The 22,453-nt window shown below is 47.0% G+C and overlaps 1 protein-coding gene across 1 annotated transcript in view; it reads left to right on the forward strand.

Annotated features, from left to right (window-relative positions):
• ZMAT4 (zinc finger matrin-type 4) overlaps window positions 1–22,453 on the forward strand; it is a 359,613-nt gene that overhangs the window by 43,727 nt on the left and 293,433 nt on the right. Inside the window, exon 2 of the mRNA XM_059156211.1 lies at window positions 22,315–22,420. Within this exon, the coding sequence (XP_059012194.1) occupies window positions 22,319–22,420 (102 nt within the window). The 5' untranslated portion in view covers window positions 22,315–22,318. The remainder of the gene's footprint in view (window positions 1–22,314; window positions 22,421–22,453) is intronic.

Here is a 22,453-nt window from a genome sequence, read left to right on the forward strand (position 1 = left end):
TTCTCCCTAGAATCTTAGAGCATTTCATCTTACTCCTCCTCCCTGTGTCTGTGGGAGGATGTCATTGCTTATAAATATATTACGAGTAAATAATGAAAGTTGTCAGAAAACCAGAAGAGAAGACTGTTCCTTGTGGAGTGTCTGGCCATGTTTGTTTGGTTTAAAGATGATGCAAATGGGGCAGGGGTGTGTGAAGAGTGACCTGCTGTCAGCCACGGTGTGTGCAGATTAGGAAGAGTCTGATAACGCTTGGCTTTCTTCTCACCTGCCTCCTCCAACCCTTCCATCATTTCTAGATTTGCACGTTGGGCTCACTGGCTCTCTCTAGGTGGCTGTGCAGGTCTGACCTGGCAACCTGTGATGTCAGCATGGGTTGGTGTCCCCCAACATGATGGCAGCTTGTCTTCCCTGCACGACTTGCCATCTGCCAGGAACAGAGAGTGCTGACCTGCAGGGGACCTCGGAGCTCTCCTTGGTGCCAACTCTGGAGTCCTCTCCAAAACAGATTCTTTGGGGGCGATTGGAACAATGCGGGTGCCAGCTTTGTCTTTAAGAACAGGAACCATAGTGAAGGCAGTTTTGATCTGAGGAAGGGAATGGCTGAAGAATTATATAGTCCCCCCTGCCAAAGTAGTAAGAGCAGGGGTTAATTATTTAATCCCTACTATGCACAAAGAACTTTTAGGTTTATCTTCTTTGTCCTCCTCAGTCCTACTTTGTTGATGACAAACTGAGGCTCAGAGATTAAATGACTCCCCAAGGCTGTAGAAGTAGGAGATAGCTAAGGCAGCTCTCACGCCTTGATGTGCATGTCGCTGTGCGTTTCCTCCTCTATTATATTCTGTTGCTTAATTCATGCCTCACTCAAGTCCTGCTTCTTCCCCCCAAAAGTTAAGTTGCCATAGATGCCTCCAAAGAACTAAAAATAATCACTATCTTTCTGGGTGCTGGTGTTGGTGGGGGTCTTTATTTAAATGCTTTATTGCATTGTAGCTACTCAGGGAGAACCCCCAGACATGCGGAATCTGTGGTCATGGAGAGGAGAGTGTGAATTTTGCATAGAGATGTTTCGATGGCTTTCTTTCTCATGGGCAGATGTTGCTTTGGGGCAGGATCGTTTCCTTCCAAATATCACTCTTTCCCATTCAGAGCCCTTTCCCCTTGTTTCCCTGGTCTACCGGATTTCATTTCTCTCCATTCAGGGTAACACTGATTTCCCAGGATAGCTGACGACACCGAGAGGTAGACAGAAGGCGCACCTAAATCCAGGGTTCCAGCAGATAAACCTCCCCTCACTGTCAAAATTACTGCTGCCAGAAGGTTGCCTGGTCCCTGTGGTTCTGAGGAGAAGTCTGGGGCTTAAATTAGAGGTCGTATCCTTGTGCTTTTGAAATAGATCTCTCATAATCCTTGGGCATGTTAGCGCTCTCTGGAGGCCAGGAAGGGCTGACCTCAGGTTTTCTCATCAGAGCCCTGCAGACACGGACTTGATTGAAGCAGGTTCAGCCGGCACCTGGTGGATGGATTTTAGCTGCCACGTAGATGTGATGCTGGGGAGCGCTCCCAGGACAGAAGTCACTTCTGTAGGTGCCTTCATTTAGGGCATTTTTTCTTGCAGTTGCCAATGAAGTGGAGCTCCTTGGGAGAGGAGCCTGCCGCTACATGAGACCAGCTGGCAGCCCCGGGCCTAGAGCAGCACCTTCTGGAAGTGTGCAAGAGGAATGGGCGAACTCCTCTTGTTACAGAGGAAAGTGTGGAAATTTCCCTGGAATGCCCTTTGGCCTCTTGCCTCTTCTGGTTCTCTGTCCTGCCTCGGTGGAGGGGGGCTCTAGCTAGAGAGACTATGTCGCTTTGGGAAATGGCCAGGCTCTCTGTTTGTGCACTTAGCATGGCAGGGAGGCAAGAATAATGCAAGGGACTTCACCGACATCATGTGGAGCCCTGTGGTTTGTGTGGCATTTTCTTTTCTTTTTATTTTTTAAAGATTTTATTTATTTATTTGATAGAGATCACAAGTAGGCAGAGAGGCAGGCAGAGAGAAAGGCGGGGGCGGGGCAGGCTCCCTGCTGAGCAGAGAGCCCGATGCGGGACTCGATCCCAGGACCCTGAGATCATGACCTGAGCCGAAGGCAGCGGCCTAACCCAATGAGCCACCCAGGCGCCCCTTGTGTGGCATTTTCATGTGCCACGTGTCACTTAGTTCTCATGACGCCCGCGTGTGGTCAGCAGCGCGAATAGGATGACCCCTGTTCTCTCGATGGAGAGGCTACATACAACACAGAGGCTGGTTTCTCCAGGGTGCCCGAATGGCCCCATTTCTCTTTCAAGAGGGCTTGAAGAAGGGGGAGGCATTTAAAATCCCAACAGTAGGGCGCCTGGGTGGCTCAGTGGGTTAAAGCCTCTGCCTTCGGCTCGGGTCGTGATCTCAGAGTCCTGGGATCGAGCCCCACATCGGGCTCTCAGCTCAGCAGGGAGCCTGCTTCCTCCTCTCTCTCTGTCTGCCTCTTTGCCTACTTGTGATCTCTGTCTGTCAAATAAATAAATAAAATCTTAAAAAAAAATAAAAAATAAAATCCCAACAGTAGCCTGAACTTGTACTTTTCATTTTCCTTCTGGAACAGAGACCTACCTGGAGCCTTTCTGCCCTTAAAAGGTCAAAGGGACAGTGCCAGCTCTCCCTGAGAGGTCATCCTGAAACCTTTTCCCTGGCCGCTGGGGTCAGATGCATCCCACAGAGTTTCCCCTGTTGCGTCTCACCTGTGTCCCCACCAGGAGGGAAGCAGCCCGCCTGCAGAGGAGGAAGCCAGGGTGGGGCGGGACATCGGGAACGTCAGGCCTTTTGCTCATCAACACTTTCACCATTTATCAAAGGAAATGAAAAACAAACAGTGCAGCAGTTTTAATTACTCTGCATCAAGGAGGTGATCAAACATGCAGTGACTTTAATTACGGAATCCAGAGGCAGGCAGCTCTGAGGCGGCCTCATTGAGCTGTGGTGGCTGCTGCAGCCTGGTCCGGGGAACACTCTCCCTCTGCAAAACAGACCTCCGGGGTCCCCAGCCCCCAGCCCCAGGACCTCTGTGCTCCTTTCACGTCGGAGAAAAACACGAGAAAACTGAGGGAATCTCTCTCCCTGGGGGGCTCAAGATTGTTGGGTGTGAAGGTCAGGGCAACAGCAGAGTGGATGGAGAAGAGAGAAACGCGTGACCTTCAGGTTGTAGGAAAAAACAGAGGGTTATTTGGGGGACACTTGGGAAGGGAGCCCGTGAAGAGTTTGCTAGGTCCCGGGTCTCAGCCAGAGCCAACCGGTCTGCAGACTACTTAGTGCAATGTTGGCAGGTCTGCTCTCGGATGCTTCTGGAAGGCCATTGTGAAGCCGCTCTCTCTGGGGTTTGAACCGGGTGGGGGTCTAAACCTGGGAATTTGGGATTCGCAGGCGAGAGGTGGTCCTGCCTCCTCTGTGCATGGAGCCTGTGTGTCAGCTGGCTGCTGCCTTCTTTGGACGTCTTGCCTCCTTTCGGGGCTGCTCCTAATGGGTGCCCAGTTCTGTCCTTGTTAAATACATTTTCACCCTTGCCACCCACTCCAGTCTTAGTTTTTGCTTTTGTTTTCAACTAGCAAGCGCCTTTAGCCTGGGAGGCCAAAACATTTCATAACAGGCTTTTGCGATTCCTTGGCACCGTGAACGCAGGTTTTCACCGTGTTCTCACAGTGGTCTCTTGGGGTGCTCGCCGTGTCAGGACTATCTTGCCTGAACACGAGCAACTGTCTTGCCTGCAGTCAAATTACAGGATGCCGCTATTTTCTCCAAACTGGCCACAGCCAGGAGGTCAGTTGGAGCATCTCAGCCGCTGCAGCGGGAACTGCTTTATCTCTCAGAAGCAGCACGGCACCTACTGGCACGCAGCGTCCGAGAGGACCAGGAGCCTGCGCGAGGGCGCTGGGTTTGTAATTGCTTGGCGATAGCCATTAATAGCTTTAGACTTGTTGTTCTCTTCCGTGGGCAATCAGCAGAGCGTTGACTCTTGAAACAAGAGTATTTTCCCTGGAGAAGCGAAGCTTTTGAACATAATAATGAAGATGTATAAAGGGTTCTGTTTGATGCTCTTTAGCCATGTTGATCTGGGAATGGGTCCACGGTATGTACGCACTTTGAGAAGACCTAAGTCACAAGGAAAGGGGAGAGTTGAACTCACTGGAAGGGAGGGCTCTGAGCATTGGAGATGTGGGTTTTGTTTTTTTTTGCTTTTTTTGTTTGTTTGTTTGTTTTTGTTTTGGTTTTTGGTTTTTGGTGGTTGATTCGCAGTTCTGAACCTTGCTCAGCCCCTGACAATCGGGATAATTGGGGCTTCATCTGAAATAACCCCTTTCCTGGTGCACAGGGTATTACGTATCTTTGCTTCTATTCCTTGACACATAGTCTGCAGTACTGAGATCACTCTGTAGGTCTCCTCCTGCAAAAACCTGTTGTTTCTGGAGCACCTGGGTGGCTCAGTGGGTTAAGCCTCTGCCTTCGGCTCGGGTCATGATCTCAGGGTCCTGGGATCAAGCCCCACATCGGGCTCTCTGCTCAGTGGGGAGCCTGCTTCCCTTCCTCTCTCTCTGCCTGCCTCTCTGCCTACTTGTGATCTTGTGATCTCTGTTTGTCAAATAAATAAATAATAAAATATTAAAAAAAAAAAAAAAAAAAAGAACCTGTTGTTTCTGCACACGCCAGGGCCACAAATGCCTGCATTTGTAGTTGACCATGCCGCAGTCCACATGACATGAGGTGAGTCACTTAATGTCATCAGTCTTCAGTTTCTGTTCTGTCAGAGGGGAGCTAAAAATACTTGTACTACCCCGAGTGAGTTTAAAATGCGATGATGGTATGTGGAATCCCTTTAGAAAGTTTGATTTGTTGGTAATCCAAGGCGCTAACTATTATTTCGTGTAACTCCTGTGTGCATATGTATTTTTTGTTTCTTTGCCTTTTGCCTGTGTCCCTACGTCATCATTTTTCAGTTGTCAGGCCTGTGGGTTATATACCCTTGGGCATTTTTCAGAGGTCCAGGCTGGCCTGAAGAAGGTGGTCAATGTCCATTGGTTGGGCATTGGCTGAATCGTTCCAATTTTGGTGGTATGAGTTTTGGGTTTTTGGAGGTAGTGTATAACACAGCCTGTATGCCTGAGAGGAAGGCAGGGATAGATAGATCCTGAGAATGAGTGCATGGCCCTGCTGGATTTAACTGGGATGGTAACTGGGATTGTTTCTCTGTTACATTCCAAATTGCCTAACTACCCCCGAATCACATGGGGCAGCAAATCCATTCAACCAGTTTTTGTTTCACTGATAATCCTTGAGGGGTTCTTCATCTGAGCCTCTCCTATCACTGGGATGCACTGGTGACTTGCAAGCACGCCTTCCCCAGAAAGAAGACAAGGAAGAGTCTCAGGTGTGACACTTGAGTGTACAGACCTGGCAGATGTTGAATAAAGAATGTGCTTCTGGGGAATAACCACTGTGGTTGTTGAAGGCTGGAGAAGTGCTAAGGACCTGGAGATAAACCCCTGAAATATCTAGAATTGCTATTCCTGTCTCTTTGGGAAGGTCAGAGGAGAGTTTTTAGTCCAGCAGGTCGAGGGAGTGTCCATGCCTTTGGAAAGTCTTCTGCTCCCTGGAGGAATGGGTTGCATTCATCTCCTCTGCAGCCTCCTCCTAGTCTATGCTCTTTTCCAGTGCACAGACACCACCTTGCAGTCAGCTGGACATGGGGTCCTGAGACTGCACTGGATCTCTGATCCAGCGGAACCTGGTAAATTATACACGTGGGGCCTTTGTCCAGAGCTTGGGGAGCTGAGTGGTAACAAAGGAGGTCATCCACGTGATGGGATGGGGTAAAGGATCTGGTTCCAATTTATAGTCAAGATCCCGGCAGTGAGGGACTTGGAGATGGTGAGGCTTCACGCAGAGGGAGAGGGTAGAAGGAAACCCCAGATTGTCCGCTGGCCTTCCCAGCCTGCATAGGGCCCGATTTCAGGGTTACAGATGCTTTGGAGAAATCTTTAGGAAATGTATTTTCTAATATTCTGTGGTAACAACTCTAGTTGACTGAAGACCAGGCAAGGACCAGCCAGATAGGAGCTCTATAATTATTACCTCCCCCTTGCAGAGATTTGAAGTGGATTAAGTGATTAGAAGTGCCTAATTGCTACGGGCTCCCTTTACAACACTGGCAGGTGAAGACAGCTTGTAAATTACTGCTTTCTCCTGACCCCGGATCAAGTGGGGCAGCTCTGGCAGGATCTCTTGACAAAACTGGGCTGGTAGCAGCTGCAACTGGCTTTGCCTCTCCTGACCAGGAGATCTGGAATTCTACCAGAGCCTCAGATTATTTCTCCTTTTCGCACGTGGGAAGGAGGGAAGATCCCTGGAATGTTTAAATAAAGATTCAAGACCCCTAAAGCAGATGCTGAAATACCAATTTGATTTAAAAGCTTCGGAAGGATGGCTGGATTTAGAGTCAGGAGGCATGGCTGGAGTCCCTGCTCTGTTTATGTTAGTTGCGTGGACCTCCTCCTGACCTTTCCTTGGGCACACCACAAAGGCTTCCTGGGCCCCAATAGCCACCTTCCAGCACAACTGTGAGGTTTGTGTAAAGTCACCAAGTGGGACTACTGAATATGGCATAAAATGCCTGGTCAGTGTGTTAGTTTCCAAGACATCCAGGTGTGGGCAGGACCACGCTCTCTCTGATAGCTCTTGGGGAGAACTCTTCCTTATTTCTTCAAGGTATTGGATGATCCTTGACATTCCTTGGCTGGTTGACGTAGCTCTCCAGTCTCTGCTTTTTGTTCTCATATGGTGTTTTTACCCCATTTGTCTGTCCAAATCCCCCTCTTATTATAAAGACTCTAATCAGGACCAGCTTTGATTCAGTATGACCTCTTCTTAGCTCATCACCTGGGCAAAGACCCTATTTCCAAATAAGGTCACATTCACAAGTTCTGGGAGTTTGTATTTCAACATAACTTTTTTAAGAGACACAAGTCAACCCATAAGTCAGTAAATGTTGGCTATGAAGATGGGTATCTAGGAGCATTTTCCCAGATGTCCCACAGATGTGTTCTGAATAGTGGATGAGGCTTGGTTAAGGCCATGGGGTGGTGTGGCGTATTTGGCAGGAAGAGGAAGAGTTGGTGAACTCACTTGGTACTCCTGGGATGCTACTGCCATCCAAAGGCACATTTATTTCTCTAAGTGTTGCCTCCTGTTTCAGTTAAGACCCAGTGTAAAGGAGGGACTAGTGATGGGGGAGGGGAAGACAGTATACTGACTTCCCCTTCCAGACCTATTCCTAACCATAGAGCCCCAGTTTATAATTAGAGAGTAGAGCCCCTCCATGGCTTCTAAGACACTGGAATGTCTGGACAAGTTGGTGTGTGCTGCCTGGCTCTCCTTGGAGAAGGCCCTGCCCAGGACAGCTCAGAGATGTCCTGGAGGTGTTTTTGGAGTTGTTTCCTTTGGGACCACCCTCTGGGCTCTTCTAATAATTTTAAGGGTAAGGCTCAAAGACTAAAACCAGAAAGTGCTATTTAAAATTTTTTAAAAAGATTTTATTTATTTATTTATTTGTCAGAGAGGAAGAGAGAGAGAGAGAGCACACAAGCAGACAGAGAGGCAGGCAGAGGCGGAGAGAGAAGCAGGCTCCCTGCAGAGTAAGGAGCCCAATGTGGGACTCCATCCCAGGACTCCGAGATCATGACCTGGGCCGAAGGCAGCGGCTCAACCCACTGAGCCACCCAGGCATCCCCAGAAAGTGCTATTTAGACATGGTTGGCCACCATTTTGGTTTTGCTGCTACAACATTAGCTGAAGTGTCTACAGTGGTACTGGGCACTGAGTACAGCGAAGAGAGGGTTCTCCTTCTAGAGGCTTCCAAGGGAGTGAGGGTGCACACAGTCATAGGACCTGTCTGTCATCTGTGGGTCTGCACAGAGAGCTAGGAGAACCTACCAAGGCCTTGATGCAGGACAAGAGGAGGAGGAGGGTATCATGCAGAAGGAACAGCCAACACATGGCCTCACGGGCTGTTGAAGAGGTGGGAACTCAATATAACATTTCATAAGGTAGGGAGGGAAGAGCAAGCAGGGCACGTTATCGGCAAGGCATGGCAAGCCTTGGGAATAGCTAGAATCTGTTGACAATGGAGCCGGAAAGGAGGCTTTCCTGGTCCCCAGATGCATTTCCATTTCAGTGGGAGTTAAGAGTTGTTCAGGTTTCAAAGCGGTTCTCATCGGAAATGGTAGGAGCAGTTAAGGTCCTGGAAGAGAGCCAGCCAGTAACTGAGGCCAGCTCCTCTTGTGTTCACGACAGAAACACATAGTAATGTACTATCTTTCCCCTAGGGTCACAGTGACTGTCGCTCTAATGACATCTCCAAAGAACACCTCTTACTGTAAGACAAAACAACCTGTGTTGTCACTGCTCTTCTCACCCTCTGACACTGGAATATCCAGTGGGATTCTATTGTGTACAGCTTCCGTCTTGTGGGACTCCACAGAAGATTAGCAAGGAACTCCCCCAGGTGCCAGGTGGCCTGAAATATCTCATTAGGAATAACTGTGTGGGAGGAAACTATATTTTTAGCAATGGGTAGGAAGTGTTGCTGAAATATGACTTATTTGACATTATGGAACTTAGAATCATTATCAGTTCAAGTCAGATGGCATGATGGTAACTGTAACCGCACTGGAGACCTCAGATCAAAAGAATGGGGAGATGGGATTCAGCACGAGTCTATTTCTCTTTTTTGCACATTAGGAAATAGTGTGGAACCTGTCTCAAGATACAGCATTATCCGGAAACAATTCTTTGCCTATTATTGTACAAATGATACTCTGCAATTATATTTATGGCCTCTTGGAGGAATTCTGGAACTTTGGGAATTGATGAGGTCTCTGAATTTCTGACAAACTGAGGGTCGTAGTGGAGCTACTGTGTGAGGTTTGCTTTACGAAGAGGCAAGTGAGAAGTGTCCTGGTGAGATTTTGCCAGGAGACAGACCTACAGAGTTTACTGTCCAGAATGTTTGCTGGGAATGACTCCTGGGATGGATACCCAGGGATGCGAGGAGCAGAAGTAGGGCTTTGGTGCAGGCACAGTAGTTTCAGTGGGCTCCTGAAGAGTGGGGGCTGTAGTAGTCTCATGTTGGATGGCAGTGGCCAGGTTTTTTCATCCTTGCATTCATCAATCACTGGGTTTGGGCCCTCTGGGTAGAGGTGCGACCTTGGGTGAGACGGATCTCCACAGCAGAGACCATTTCTGAAGTGGAGGACGCTTGAAGCCCGAATGCCAACTCCACTGCCAGCCATTGGGGCAGTTTCTTCCTCAGAAGGGCAGCCGGGCCACACATCTCTTTGTCCACCACCAGGAAGTTCCAAGGACTTACCTTGATGTGGGTGTAAGCCACTCAGTCAGTATGCAAGTCTCAGCCCATTGACTTGAGAAGATGGCCTATTATTTTTGCTTGGTGAGAAATAGGAATCATTGCTTGTGATAAAATTGCATTGCTGAGGTTCAGTTTTGCATGGAATCAGTACTTAAATTTACTTCCCACTCTGACCCTACCATGTTCCCATGTCACAGGTCTCTGGGTTTTATCATTTTTTTTTTCTTTTAAAGATTTTATTTATTTATTTGACAGAGATCACAAGTAGGCAGAGAGGCAGACAGGGAGAGAGAAAGGGGAAGCAGGCTCCCTACTGCACAGAGAACCTGATGCGGGGCTCAATCCCAAGACCCTGGGATCATGACCTGAGCTGAAGGCAGAGGCTTTAACCCACTGAGCCAGCCAGGTGCCCCTGGGTTTTATCATTCTTGACAAAATGCTTGCCTATAAAATCTGAGAATGTGGCAGGAGAGTTGAGCCTGCTCTTACCCAGATGCTCCTTCTCTGGGCCCCTCTCCCCAACCCTCCTGACTCTGACCTGGGAAGATGGTTCTTCTTGGGCATCTCTACATCACTGGCCCACATCCAGTCAGTCAGAAGCCTGTGGATCTCCCCGGGTTTCAGAGGGGAGCTTTGATTTCCTCCTTGCTCAAAATGATTCCTAAAAGGAAGATAGTAAATGTTCTGGACTGGCAGTAAGGTGTGAGGAAAGAATGGTATTTTAAGAGTTAGGCACCCCCATTTTGCTTTTGACTTAGGGCAAATATGATTAAGCCCCATAATCTTCGTGGGTGTCTTTTCTGAGTCTCTGTGCCTGTGAAGGATGAGGCTAGGTGATGCCTGAGGTCCTTTCTAGTGTTCTGAGTTCTTTATATGGATCTCCGTTGTGATATAGACTCCTTCCTCTGTTATCCCCTCAGTTCTGGGTTGCCTGAGTCCCATGCCCCTTTACTTTTCCCCTGTCTCAACTTCTGTCTCCAGCTAGTGTCCATATTCCATGACACTGATCTACAGTTCTGCTGAGCAGCCCCTCCTCCCTCCCAGCAAATAGGGAAGGTAGGTAGGAGGGAGCAGGGGTGGTGGCATTGACCTAGGGTCAGGCTGGTAGGAGAGGAGAGAGGAGTAGCTTTCAAAGAGCATCACCCAGCCTCTGCTTGACAGACTTGCCTTTTTTCCCCCGAAGCCAGAAACTACTCAGCCAGGTGATAAATCTATAGCAATATGGTTTCTTTCATTACCTGGAAACTGCCCAATCTGTGCTCACCTCTACTGAAAAGATGGGAAGAATCAATTCGGGGCAAGAATTTGAAAGTATAACCACATTAGGAACTGAAGTGGTGAGAGGCATGCTTCCTCCCAACATCAGGGCTGTTGCCAGACAGCCAAGCTGTCATTTTTGGCTAGGTGACAAGACCCCAGTACTCCGACGTGAGGCCCTTGCTCATTACCTGGCGTCCCAGTGGTCATGACCATCTGCTCATTTTGCCCCCTCACAAGATGGCAAAGCAGAACTTGCAAGACACCAGCACCAACATGTCAGGGGATAGGTACGCTAAATATGTTCAGAACAGAAGAGAAATGTAGTGGCCTTTCTAGAAGGGGCCACTGCTGTCTGGGGAGGGGCTCCTAGTTAAAAATACTTAAAAAAGGTGGGCTCCTGGTCAATGCCTAGCACACAGGCTGTGTCCTAAAATGGTGCATGCTTTCCCATAAATTGCTTGATCTTAGAGCCCCTGTTTTTTTACATTGCATTCCCTTCAAATGAGGAATAGGTTGGGACTGTCCTGAATGAGCATCATCTGTGAGCTCTGGGCTGCCTTAATGCCATGACCTAGAGCACTGAGCAAAAGAAGCAGTGTTAAAATCCCATCTCTCCAAGTGCAGACCTTTGAATGTCTCTGGCTTTTTCCAACATGCAATAAAGCATGTTAAAGGTGTGATTAGGTAAAAAGTACACTTCCGTGTAATTGTTTTCCAGATAGTCAAGCTACCAGTGTTTGAGTTGAGTGAGTGAAGGTAAAACTTGATACTGTGGAGTCACAGTGGCTTAGTGCTGTAGAGGTTGACTTCCCAGTCACATGAAGTCCCATGGGTGTCATGGCTGGGGTACATGGGGCTCTGCTCCTCTTAGTCTTTCAGGAATTCTGGCTTTCAAAGACCCTGCCTTGTTTACATGTGGCTTCCCGGATTGATCAGGGCACCAGTATCGAGCCCGCAGAAGTGAGAGCAGATAGAAGGCCATGCAGCAGGCTCTTAATGGCTCTGCCTAGACATGTTCACGTCCCTTTTGCCCATATTACATCGGCTAGAACTCAGTGACATGGCACAGTAACTTTGGGGAAGGATGGGAAATTCAGCCTCATCTTTTGTGGCTGGGGGAAAGGGACAGAAAAATGAATAACTATATCTCTCTCTGTCTGTCTATGTCTCTGAGTCGAGGATTCATTTCCAGAAAATCGTATCTCCTCATTGGTGTGTACATGACATCTGTCTACCTACCTACCCGTCATCACCTATCTGTTTATCAGTTACCAGCTTTAATAACAGAAAGAGCAACCCCACAACACTTTCCGAAGCAAAGAACTGGCAACAATGTGTATTTTGTAGTATGATTTTCTTTCATCCTGCCCTTCTGAAATAATTCTCATTCTGAAGCCTGTCCTCATTTTTTTTTTCTTGGCCAAACATTTTTAGAATTGTATCTGATCTGCATGTATCCTCAGGATGTATATATTTTTTAGTTGCTTTGATTTTAAGAAAAGGATCTTGGGGTATGTGCTCTTTGACTTTTCTCATATACATATTAGATGGCTAGGATCCATCTGTGTTCTGATGTGCTACCGAGTTTCATTTGTACCCGACCGTACCTCAGCTCATTTATCCGTGCTCCTGGAGATGCACATTTGGACGGATTGCAGGTTTTGCTGTTTGAACAATGCTGCTATCATCGTCCCTTACCTGCCTTGTGTTGTATATGAGCAAAAGCTTTTCCTGTCAACTAGGAATGCGGTTGGCAGGTTGTTGAACTTGATGAAATGATGCTCAACTTTCAGCTGACCCTCCTGTCAATAGATGTATGCAAAAATCCTGTGTGTCCACACCTTTCCTAACACTTGATATTGTCAGATATTTTAATTGTTACTGATCCCTTTATTATTTATTATTGGGCACAATAGGCATACTCCCATGTGCTTGGCTTTCTCCTTGTGTTGAATTTCCTAAGCTATCATTACTACTGCTTGCTGTCTCCCAAAGCAAGAGGTGACAGAAGATCTCAAACCATCTCTCAGATCGGAAAATAATTCTGACCCAAAGATTTCATGGCACAAGCAGAACTACACACAGCTTTTTGTCCGTTTCTAGACGGGTGGTCCCTAACCTGGCAACATACTAATTCCTGTGTCTCCCATCTTGGCTGCTCCAGATGCTTATATGTGGATGCCACGATTTTGCTGATCGTAGGAAAAGCGGCAGAAGAAAAATGGAGACCCAAGCGGATTCCTCAGAGAAGTCAAGTTTGTATGCTGTGTTGGAGCATGGAGCTGAGAATGTCTGCTGGCTGACTGACAGCCAATGCAGCAGCCTCAGAGAACGGATTCAAATGAAAGTAATAGTTTTCCCTGCAGCGGCTTGGTCCAGCTTGTCTGTGCCCTCCTCTGAAGTTGGATACAGGTGCAGAACTGTGCCTCCGAGCCCCGGATGTGATAGCTGCATTTAAATCTGCCCTCAATCTGTCTGGTTCAGTAGGGGCAGTCTTGTGAAGATAAATCATGTAAACAAGTTACAGTAATGGAATACTTATTTATGAATGGTATTTTCGAAGCCTTGTAACTGCTGTTAGAAAGAAAGGTCTTGTTGGCTTTCAGCTTGTTAAGAAAGCCACCAGTTTTGAGTAGGCACTTCCCTCTCACAGGTAGCTGACAAGCTGGAAAGTGAGCCGTCCATGTTAGCTTTCCTCCTTTGAGTGGTGGGGGAGGGGGGAGCCTGTGCTTTAAAATCTGAGTGGCTTTTCCAGCTGAGTGCACAGCCCTTTACTTGACAGAATGAGCAAGAGAAAATGTAAGACCCCTGTTCCACTCTCTCCTGTTTTCTCCACCTCTCCTCCTATTCTTTTTGGGCTAGCGGATCTTTTTGTTTCTCTTTGCCTCTGGCTTTCCTCCTCTGGTGGGGGCTCTGCTTTTGCTCTGGCTTAAAGCGTTAAGCCTATGGAAAATCCGAGCTCGCCATCCACCACTGATGTGTCCCCTCTGAAAGTGAAGAAAAAGAAAATACTTCTGACTCGCTGATGGGCAGAAGGGCTGAAGTTTACCCATTAATATCTCACCAAAGCCAATGATGTCTTCCCTGATGAGAACACTGTGTCACGCCGCCGAGACCTGTCAGCCAGGTGCCCTTCCTGCCAGAGGCCTCGGGTGCTCCCCCAAAGTGGCCTTTGAAAGGGCCTTTCGGAAATGCAGACAGAATGGCTTTCATCCTTGGGAGTATCTGCTGGTCCTTTCTGCCTCCGTGCATAGCCTCTGTCTCTACAGTTAGGTAGAGGCAAAGGTCTCACACTTAGTGAAGGCTCTTGGGCGGTGAGGCAAGCGGAGATTCTAGAATGACACACAGGAGAGCAAGAGCCATTGTCTACCAGTGGGTGGGAATATTTTATTGATGTGTAGATGGGGACAGGAATCCTGTTTGTGTTTCTGTTGAATGGTGTCTGCCAGATCCCAGGATGTGAACATTTTCCACAAGATCAATCCTTGTAGGTGTTGTTCATTGCTGTAAACCTAGTGGCTAGACAGGACTATGCACATAGTAAATGCTCTATAAAAATCTGTTTAATGAATAAAGGAGGAATCTTAGGGAGGCTTTCAAATGTGCTGGACTTGGGCCAAGGCCATTTGGTGAACTGTCTCACAAAATCTAGGAGGGGCTAGAGTTGTCTGAAGCCTCAGACTCTCCATGGCCCCTGGAACCTGCTGTTTGGACTTGCACATTCAGGCAAAGGACAAAGGGTGGGGGAGGGGACAAGTGGCAAGGAACCAGGCACCCCCCCCCAACCCCCCCAATGTGGCAGAGGCACGTGCATGTGCCCACACGATTGGCCCTGGCTGGGGGCACACTTGCTGATTTCCTTCCCAGATGTCACCAGGCTGGCCTGTGCCATCTGTGAGGAAGAGTGGCAGATTTGGTTCCACGGCTCGGGGCCAAGGGTGAGGCACATGTGCCCAGCAGTGGCAGAGGCCTTGTAGTCAGGAATCACAGAGCCCGGTTTTACACGGAAAGGGAATGGTACCATTAAAAGGCAATTATTCAAGTGGTGTGAGTCAGCCATGCAGCTTTTGGCAGTGCCAAGCAGGAGAAGGAGTGGTGTGGGGAGTTTTCTCTCTCTCTCCCTCTCTCTCTCTGTGTCTCTTAAACAAAGCTCAGGCTGGCTAGCAGATCCTGCACCTGCGTGTGGATGATGTTCCGGGAAGGGTCGGGACTGCCAAATTCCTTTGTCTGAACAACATCAGGAATGGGGGTGGCAGCATCAGACCGGAGAGGGGGAATCCAAAGATTCTTTAAGCTGGTCCTGTATTTGACCTTCACCGGATCTCAGCTGCTTCTCAGGGCGTTCCAGGTTCCCCTGTCTGGCCACCTGTGGGGTGTGTGGTGCATTAAAGGCAAGTATGTTCTGGAGGCTGGAGGCTCCCTGAGCTGGGCTGGGGCATCCGAGCTTCATCTGTGCCGTCCTACGCTGCTCCCTGCCCCCTTCCTCTTGCAGACTTTCATTGAAGACCAAAACGCTTTCATTTCTGGAGTGCCGTTCATGGCTGTTTTCCTTCTAAGGCTGCTTGGTCTGCTGCCACGGCAGCCAGCCCTGGGCTGCCCACTTCCCATGGAGGGAGGTGTGAAGGGGACAGGACAGATCCTGCTTCCAGCTCATCCTCTGGGCTCCGGGACCTGAGTGGGGGTGGGTGGTCATGATGGAGATGCCTGCTGAAGCCACAAGCTCGTCCCCTAGATCTTCCTCCTTTTGTTGCTGGGGAGGCTAGAGTGAACGGACAGTGGCAGGGTCTGAAATGGGAAGGGAGCCGAGATCAGGCCGTGACCGCAAGAATACCAAAGGTGGATTCGGGTTCAGGGGCCCTTTTGCAGGTGGAATGAAAACTCAAAGGTCACAAAGCCTGAACTGATTTGTGCTGAAGGTGGGCCAGGTGTCATATCTTTTCCCTTTCTGAGCAGAGTGGCATATCCCCTTCAGTATTGATAAAACAAACCAGGGACAGTTTCGATAGCCTTTGGATACTAGTAATTTTAAAATGTGGCTGAATTTAGACAGTAGCGGCTTGGCTCATGTCTGTTTCACGTTCCTAACCAGAGGACAGTTCATTTTAATTGGTGGCATTTTCATCGACTCATCTGCTTGTCAAATTTGAAAGAGACAGAAGTTCCATCTCTGGTACGGAGCTGTCGAGAGCAGCAGCCTTCAGAGCTGGGCCCTTTGGAGGGAGTGGGACGTGGCTTAGAAGGTCTTAGACTGGACGAAGAGATGCCAGCCAGACGGGGCAGAAGGCAGCAGTGGTTTTTCAGGGGGTCAGGTCAAGGGGGAGGGCTGAGGCCGATAGTGGCTCTGAGGGTGAGTTGGTCAGTTTATGGAGGCAGAAGCAGACTAAGGTGTCTGGGCAGATGATAACACATTCCCCCTTTGTTCAAGTAAACACAGACAAGAGAGTCTGGGCCGTAAGCAGTTAGAGTTTGCATGGCTTCATGTGGACAGTCGGCGCACTCCAGGCTACAACAAGTGAATTCTGGAGAGGATGTCTATCCTCTACTTTCATGTTAAGTATTTGTAATGCTGCTCCGGAGCCTGGCAGTAGGAGAACCAACTGAAGGGCTCCTGATGCTGAGTTCTGCCACAAAGAAGCAGCCCAGGGTGAGGGTAAGCCAGGCATAGTCAACACTTGCTTGGCACCCTAAAGGCCACTTAGGAGCTGGGCAACCTTTGAGCAGTTACTCAACTCTTTTTTTTTTTTTTTTTAAGATTTTATTTACCCATTTGACAGAGAGAGAAAGATCACAAGTAGGCAGAGAGGCAGGCAGAGAGAGAGGGGGAAGCAGGCTCCCCACTGAGCAGAGAGCCTGAGGCGAGGCTCAATCCCAAGACCCCGAGACCATGACCTGAGCCGAAGGCAGAGGCTTAACCCACTGAGCCACCCAGGCGCCCCCAGTTACTCAACTCTTAAGTCTCAGTTTCCTCACATCATATATGAGGCTGATGACTCTATCTGCTTTTTTGAGGGAATTAAATCAGGGCTAAGTCTATTAACACTAAGCTTGGCTCAGGAACAGCTTTTACTATGTTTATAGGAGTAAAATACAATGTCTATTCTTTCTGGGCCCAGAGCTTTCATGAGGGTCAAGTGCTGTTGGGAGGGGAGCATCAGTAGATTACCCACGGTCCCTGGTATTGAAGATGTCACCAAGTCCTATGGAGCAGTAGTTTGGAAATTCAGAACTCTACCCCTTAAGGCAAGAGTAGTTCTTTAGTTGAAATTGCCATGGGTCTGAAATACTATTTCTTTTTTAAATTCCTTTGTTTATTAGTCAGAGGGAGAGAGAGAGAGAGGGAGAGAGAACATGAACAGGGGTGGCAGCAGGCTGAGGCAGAGGGAGCGGGAGAAGTAGACTCTCCACTGAGCAGGGAGCCTGATACGGGGCTGGATCCCAGGGTCCTGAGATCATGACCTGAGCTGAAGGCAAATGCTTAGCCAACTGAGCCACCGACCCCGAAATGCTATTTTTAAAATGGCTAGTGAGGTGAGGGAATGGGTTTTTTATTGAAAACGCCCAAACCTGTGACACGAGACCCACTGGTAGGGATCACCAAGCCTGGGGCTTCTCCCTCCATGGGACTAGGGTGAGGGGGGTGCCTCCCTAGGGAGCAGGACTGCTGTGTCTCCCTCAGGGCTACTTCAGTGAGTGGCTGCAGATCCAGAGAGTGGTCTAAACTTGACTTTGGATGGCGTGTGCTGTCCTTTGTGTCCCCCAGGAGACAGGACCTAGTGAGATGAGCTCTGGTGGGCAAGAGAGAAGGTGGGAGAGTATTCATCAAACTCATCCATCTGCCAGTATTGGCACCTACTGGCAACAAGAATAGGCTTAAATGTTTATGAATTGTGGGATCCTCATGGGCATAAGGCCTGAGTGTCGGCTGGCTGTAGAACTCAATGAGCCATTTTTGTGGGTGATATGATTAATACAAAAGAGAAACCTTGTGATGACAATCAAAGTCATAACTTCAACACATCAACTCTGTAATCTTCCCCCTTAGTCTTTAATGTGGTTCCATGTATTTCTGTACTTAAATATTTACAGCATCCCTCCTGAAAATAAGAATAATGATAATATGAAATTAATAATATTCATCATAATGGTGGCAATATCCATTTTTCAGTGTCTACCATATGCCACAGTCTTTGTTAGATACTTTTTATCAACATCATCTCTAATCCTCACAATGAGCCTGTGAGAACATTTCCTGTTTCACAAATGAGGAAATTGTGGTTCAGGAAGGATATGTACCTTTACACTCAAAAATCTTGCCGGCAAGCAACCAAACGTGGATTTGAACTAATGCATTTTTCCTCTGAAGAGCCCTGCCTGGGTTTTGGGATCTTTGAGTCAGAAGCTATCCTGACTTTATCAGAAATGGTATGAAAAATGTTACTGTTGGCCATGAAGCCTCAGGTTTCTCTGGCTCTTTAGGGTATGTTCCTAAAATCTGTTCTTGAGAAGCAGAAAGCACAGAGGGAAGGCTTCCCGTCTGCTTCTAAAGATTAAAAAAGGCCATTCCTTGCACCTTGAGAAACATTTCGGGACCTGCTGTTTTCCCTCAGTCCCCCCTCCTTCCATCTGGGGACTGAGCGTTGTGTACCTTTCTCCCCCTGCATTTCGCTGCCTCCTTGCCTTATGTTGCATGTTCCCCCACAAGCCCCCCTGAAGCCCCTTGCATCTATCTTCTCATGCCTACTGGTAGTGATATTTGTCTCCATGCCAGCAAAAAGAATCGGAACCTGTTGAGTTTGAACCCATTTCCCTCCACTCTAATCCTGTTTGTTCTTAAATTTTTAACTATTGTAGAACCTCCCTGAAGAATTCCTTACAATCCCCCTTGTCTTCTCAGCTCCTGTATTGCTTTCTACACTTCCGGTGCCTTAGGTATTTGTGTGCATGTTTCTCTTCTCACTCAGTCACTCATAATGATTTGGAAGACAGTTGTGCCCTCTGCCATCCCTATGCCTCACACATAGTAGATGCTCAGTAATCACTATTGAATAAACAATATGTTCCTCTTACTTGTTAGACCTGGCTACACCTCTGAGTCTTACACTGTCTTACACTGTCAACTGCTACCAGATGTAAATAGATTTATTGCTATATAGATTTGGGACAGCACATGAGAATCTGATCAGTCTCCTGTTGAAATACTGCCTCCAACTTCTCTCTGGGCTTCTTTGGTAAAACACAGGTAGCACTGTCCTCTGTGAATACTGAAGAGTGATAGGTTATTCACATCTTGGGTGTTTGCTTTGGAATGTGCCGTTGTGGGGGACACTGAGGAAGTTTTCATTCAGATCAGTTTCAACTTCAGGAAATCAAACTCCTTCCTTCCCATGCTCTCTCTCCCTGCTCGGAATGCCCCAGGACCTCAGAATGTAGTACAGATAACATGCCCCAGGTTTGGGGTTCTCCACATATTGGCTTCCATGAGACAGTGGGACTGACCAGTTATTAACCAATTAAAGGCCCTGCTCGGTCTCTGCTTTAGCTGCTGATTCAGGACCATGGACAAGGCTAAAGAAAGGTAGTCTGGTTTTCCTTGTTCACCTGTACTTTTGAAGACAAGAGGATCTGAGAATTCTATCCCAAGCAAGTGGGAGAACAGTCCTCTTCTTGCGGAATTCCACTCTTTGGATCATAAATCAGGCTCTCTATTTGTCTAAAGTGACCTACACAGAGAGTTCTCTTTTGGGGAAAAGGCCTTATGCACAAACCAGGCTGACACTTGCCTTCTAATTGCTTCCCACTGTAACTTAACTCATTCAGGTTTTCTATTTGGGCCTTGTTGATTTCAGAGGGGTCTTTATTGCCACTTTACTGCATATGGGCCCATTCCAATCGATATTCTTATATAAAACAGTGGAAAAAGCCATGATATTCTCTTCTTCCTTTGAATTTTTTTTTAGTATACACATTTTTATATTCTGCCTTTAAAGCTATTTCTGCTGCACAGCTGTTTTACCGAGACTCAGACTCCTACGGGCCCCACTTGGTCCGACACGTACCTTGAATATCCTTTCACAGTGTTTGATTTCTGCAGTCGGTTGTATAATGAGGAAGGAGTGTGCAGTGAGTTTGGAGATTCCTATTAACCAGGTCACCCATGAATCTATTTTTGTGCACTTCTTTATTAGAAATAGCAGGGAACATGATGTGATATTTAAACACAACTACTTATAGAAGCTTGGCTTAAAAAATACACCTTAGTAAGTTTTCTTTTCCCATTTGACATTTCAAAATGTTGTACTACATTTTCCCATCATCAAAACACCTTTTCTCCATTTGCATTCTGGGATGTGACTAGAGACCATTATACACGACAGAAGATATTTTGGACGGTCATTTGGATTTGTGATCCTCCGCCTGATTAGACCATACCTGAAATGTTTATTCTGTTCTTGGCACTGCCTTTCAAGATGGGCCATAAAGAAATAGACACGAACCAAGATGATAAGTCAGGACAGGGGTTGAGAGTAGATAAAAGAGAGCTATCGTCAAGCACTTGAGAGTGGATATCTCATGAAAAAGAGTAGAATTTTTCTGTGTTGCACCTGAAAACAGAATGAATGAGTGAAGCTACAGTGGGACAGATTTTGATTCAACCTGAAAAGTACCTAGCCGTCAGAGTTGCCAGACTCTTTGGAACAGGTTGCCATGTTAGGTAGTAAGTCTCCAGGCACTGCAGGTGTTAGACTCCAGGCTGGCTGAGCTTTCTGCCAGGAATGAGCCTTCCAGAAATAACAGATCCACTTCAGCTATGAGAGTCAGTAGTCCTTACTCTCTGGCATTACTGTTGGTACTCAGGGCATTGAAAAACCAGAGCTACCATTGTCTCTTAGGAGCCAAAATTGTGAATCCTTTTGAATTGTGAAATTCAGAGCAGAGCATCCAATGCTCTGAATGGACCATTACAACCAAGGACAAAGATAAAAAGTGAGTTTGTAGTAGTTGAGGCAGTAGGCCTTTTATTTCAGGTAGGTGCTTTATTTTATAACTCTGCTATTTAAGTGGTTTAAAAAAATTACTTAAAATGCACCACCGTCCTTTATTTTGTTATATTGGTTAAGATTTGGCCAATGTTAGGATATTATTAAGAATGTAACGATGAGCCCTTTCAAATGAAGAGAGGTTTAGAGTTTATGTATGTAGTATCTTCTCCTGTATTTCTCCTTTTGATTTTCATCACAGTTCTCTAAAAAGGCATGGCTAATATTTTATCTCAATTTGTGTAGGAGGAAACTAAGACCTAGAAGGTTTAATGGCTCATTTCAATATCACATGACAGGCAAGGAGTATGAGACCTGAGACAGATTTGGAGTGTGTAAAGTGAAATCATGCAAACCAGGTGGCGTATATGGCCATGCCAATAATCAGCAATGTGACTTTAAGTAGTGTCACAGATAAAATGAGGGCATGGGAGCAGGATGGACTCCCAAGGTTCCTACCACATCCCTGTTTGAAATTCTCTTGCCTTTCTGTATGTATGTTGTCAGGCATAGCCCTTACTTTTTACCTGGCTAGGTAGGAGGTAAAATGGAGTGGAGTTTGTGGGTTGGAGGAAAGCATTTGGATGTGCTGCTGTGCATTTCTATGGTGGTAACATTATGCTTCAGATGCTATGAGATAACTATGTGACAGATCACTTTCACAAGCTGGAGACTCCTGGCTGCATTTCAATTCAGGATTTGGAATTTGATGATATGTTTATTTACTTTTGTGGGCTCAACTGTGGTGCAGAATGATGGAGGTGGCTTTTATGCATATCAGTAACCCTAAACGTGGAAGAGTGAGCATGAACAGTGAGGGCTTCTCACTTTAAAATGTATAAGCTTGCAAGAAAAGTTATTGTTGAGCCTGATTATATTTTTTAATTCTGTAAGTATAACTACTGAACTCAGAACTAGTATTTTTATTGCTTATAAGGTTCTTGACAAAGCTAACTTATTTCCATGTATTATAAAAGTAATGTATGTCCGTTGTAGAAAATTTAAAAAAATAAATAAAATTACATAAGCAATTACCTATAATTTCTGAAATATAACTGCTCTTAACACTTTGTTAAAACTTCCTGGGACTGGGGCATTTGGGTTGCTCAATTGGTTGGGTGGCTGCCTTCTGCATGGGTCATGATCCCAGGCCCTGGGATTGAGCCCCATGTCAGGCTCTCTGCTCAGCAGGGGGCCTGCTTCTCCTTCTCCTTCTCCCTGCCACTTCCCCTGCTTGTGCTCTCTCTCTGTGTCAAATAAATAAATAAAATCTTAAAAACTTCCTGGGATGCTTTTCTGTGCACCTATATATATTTTAAAATACGTCTGATTTGTCAGAAAGAGAAAACTAAAGGTGCATTTCTGTTTTGTACGTACCAGCAGTTCTATTGGGCACTTATGAGAAAATTACAAACTCTACACTTTACTGTGGTTAACTGACATGGTATCACCTAGGGAGTAGGGAGGTCTCCGCCACTGCCATCATCCTGGGGTCTGTTGTGCTGTAGGCTTTTTCACACAGTTCATGTCCTGCATAAACATCAAAGCAGTGGACTCATTTTTCTTTTCTGTTGATTCTCCTTTAGCCTGATGAAGTCCTCCGATATCGATCAGGATTTATTTACAGACAGTTACTGCAAGGTGTGCAGTGCACAGCTGATATCTGAATCCCAGCGCGTGGCTCATTACGAGGTAAGGATGGCTTTTCCCACTCGGTGTTTTCAG

The sequence above is a fragment of the Mustela lutreola genome, chromosome 18, assembly GCF_030435805.1.
Source record: "Mustela lutreola isolate mMusLut2 chromosome 18, mMusLut2.pri, whole genome shotgun sequence".
Taxonomy (NCBI): domain Eukaryota; kingdom Metazoa; phylum Chordata; class Mammalia; order Carnivora; family Mustelidae; genus Mustela; species Mustela lutreola.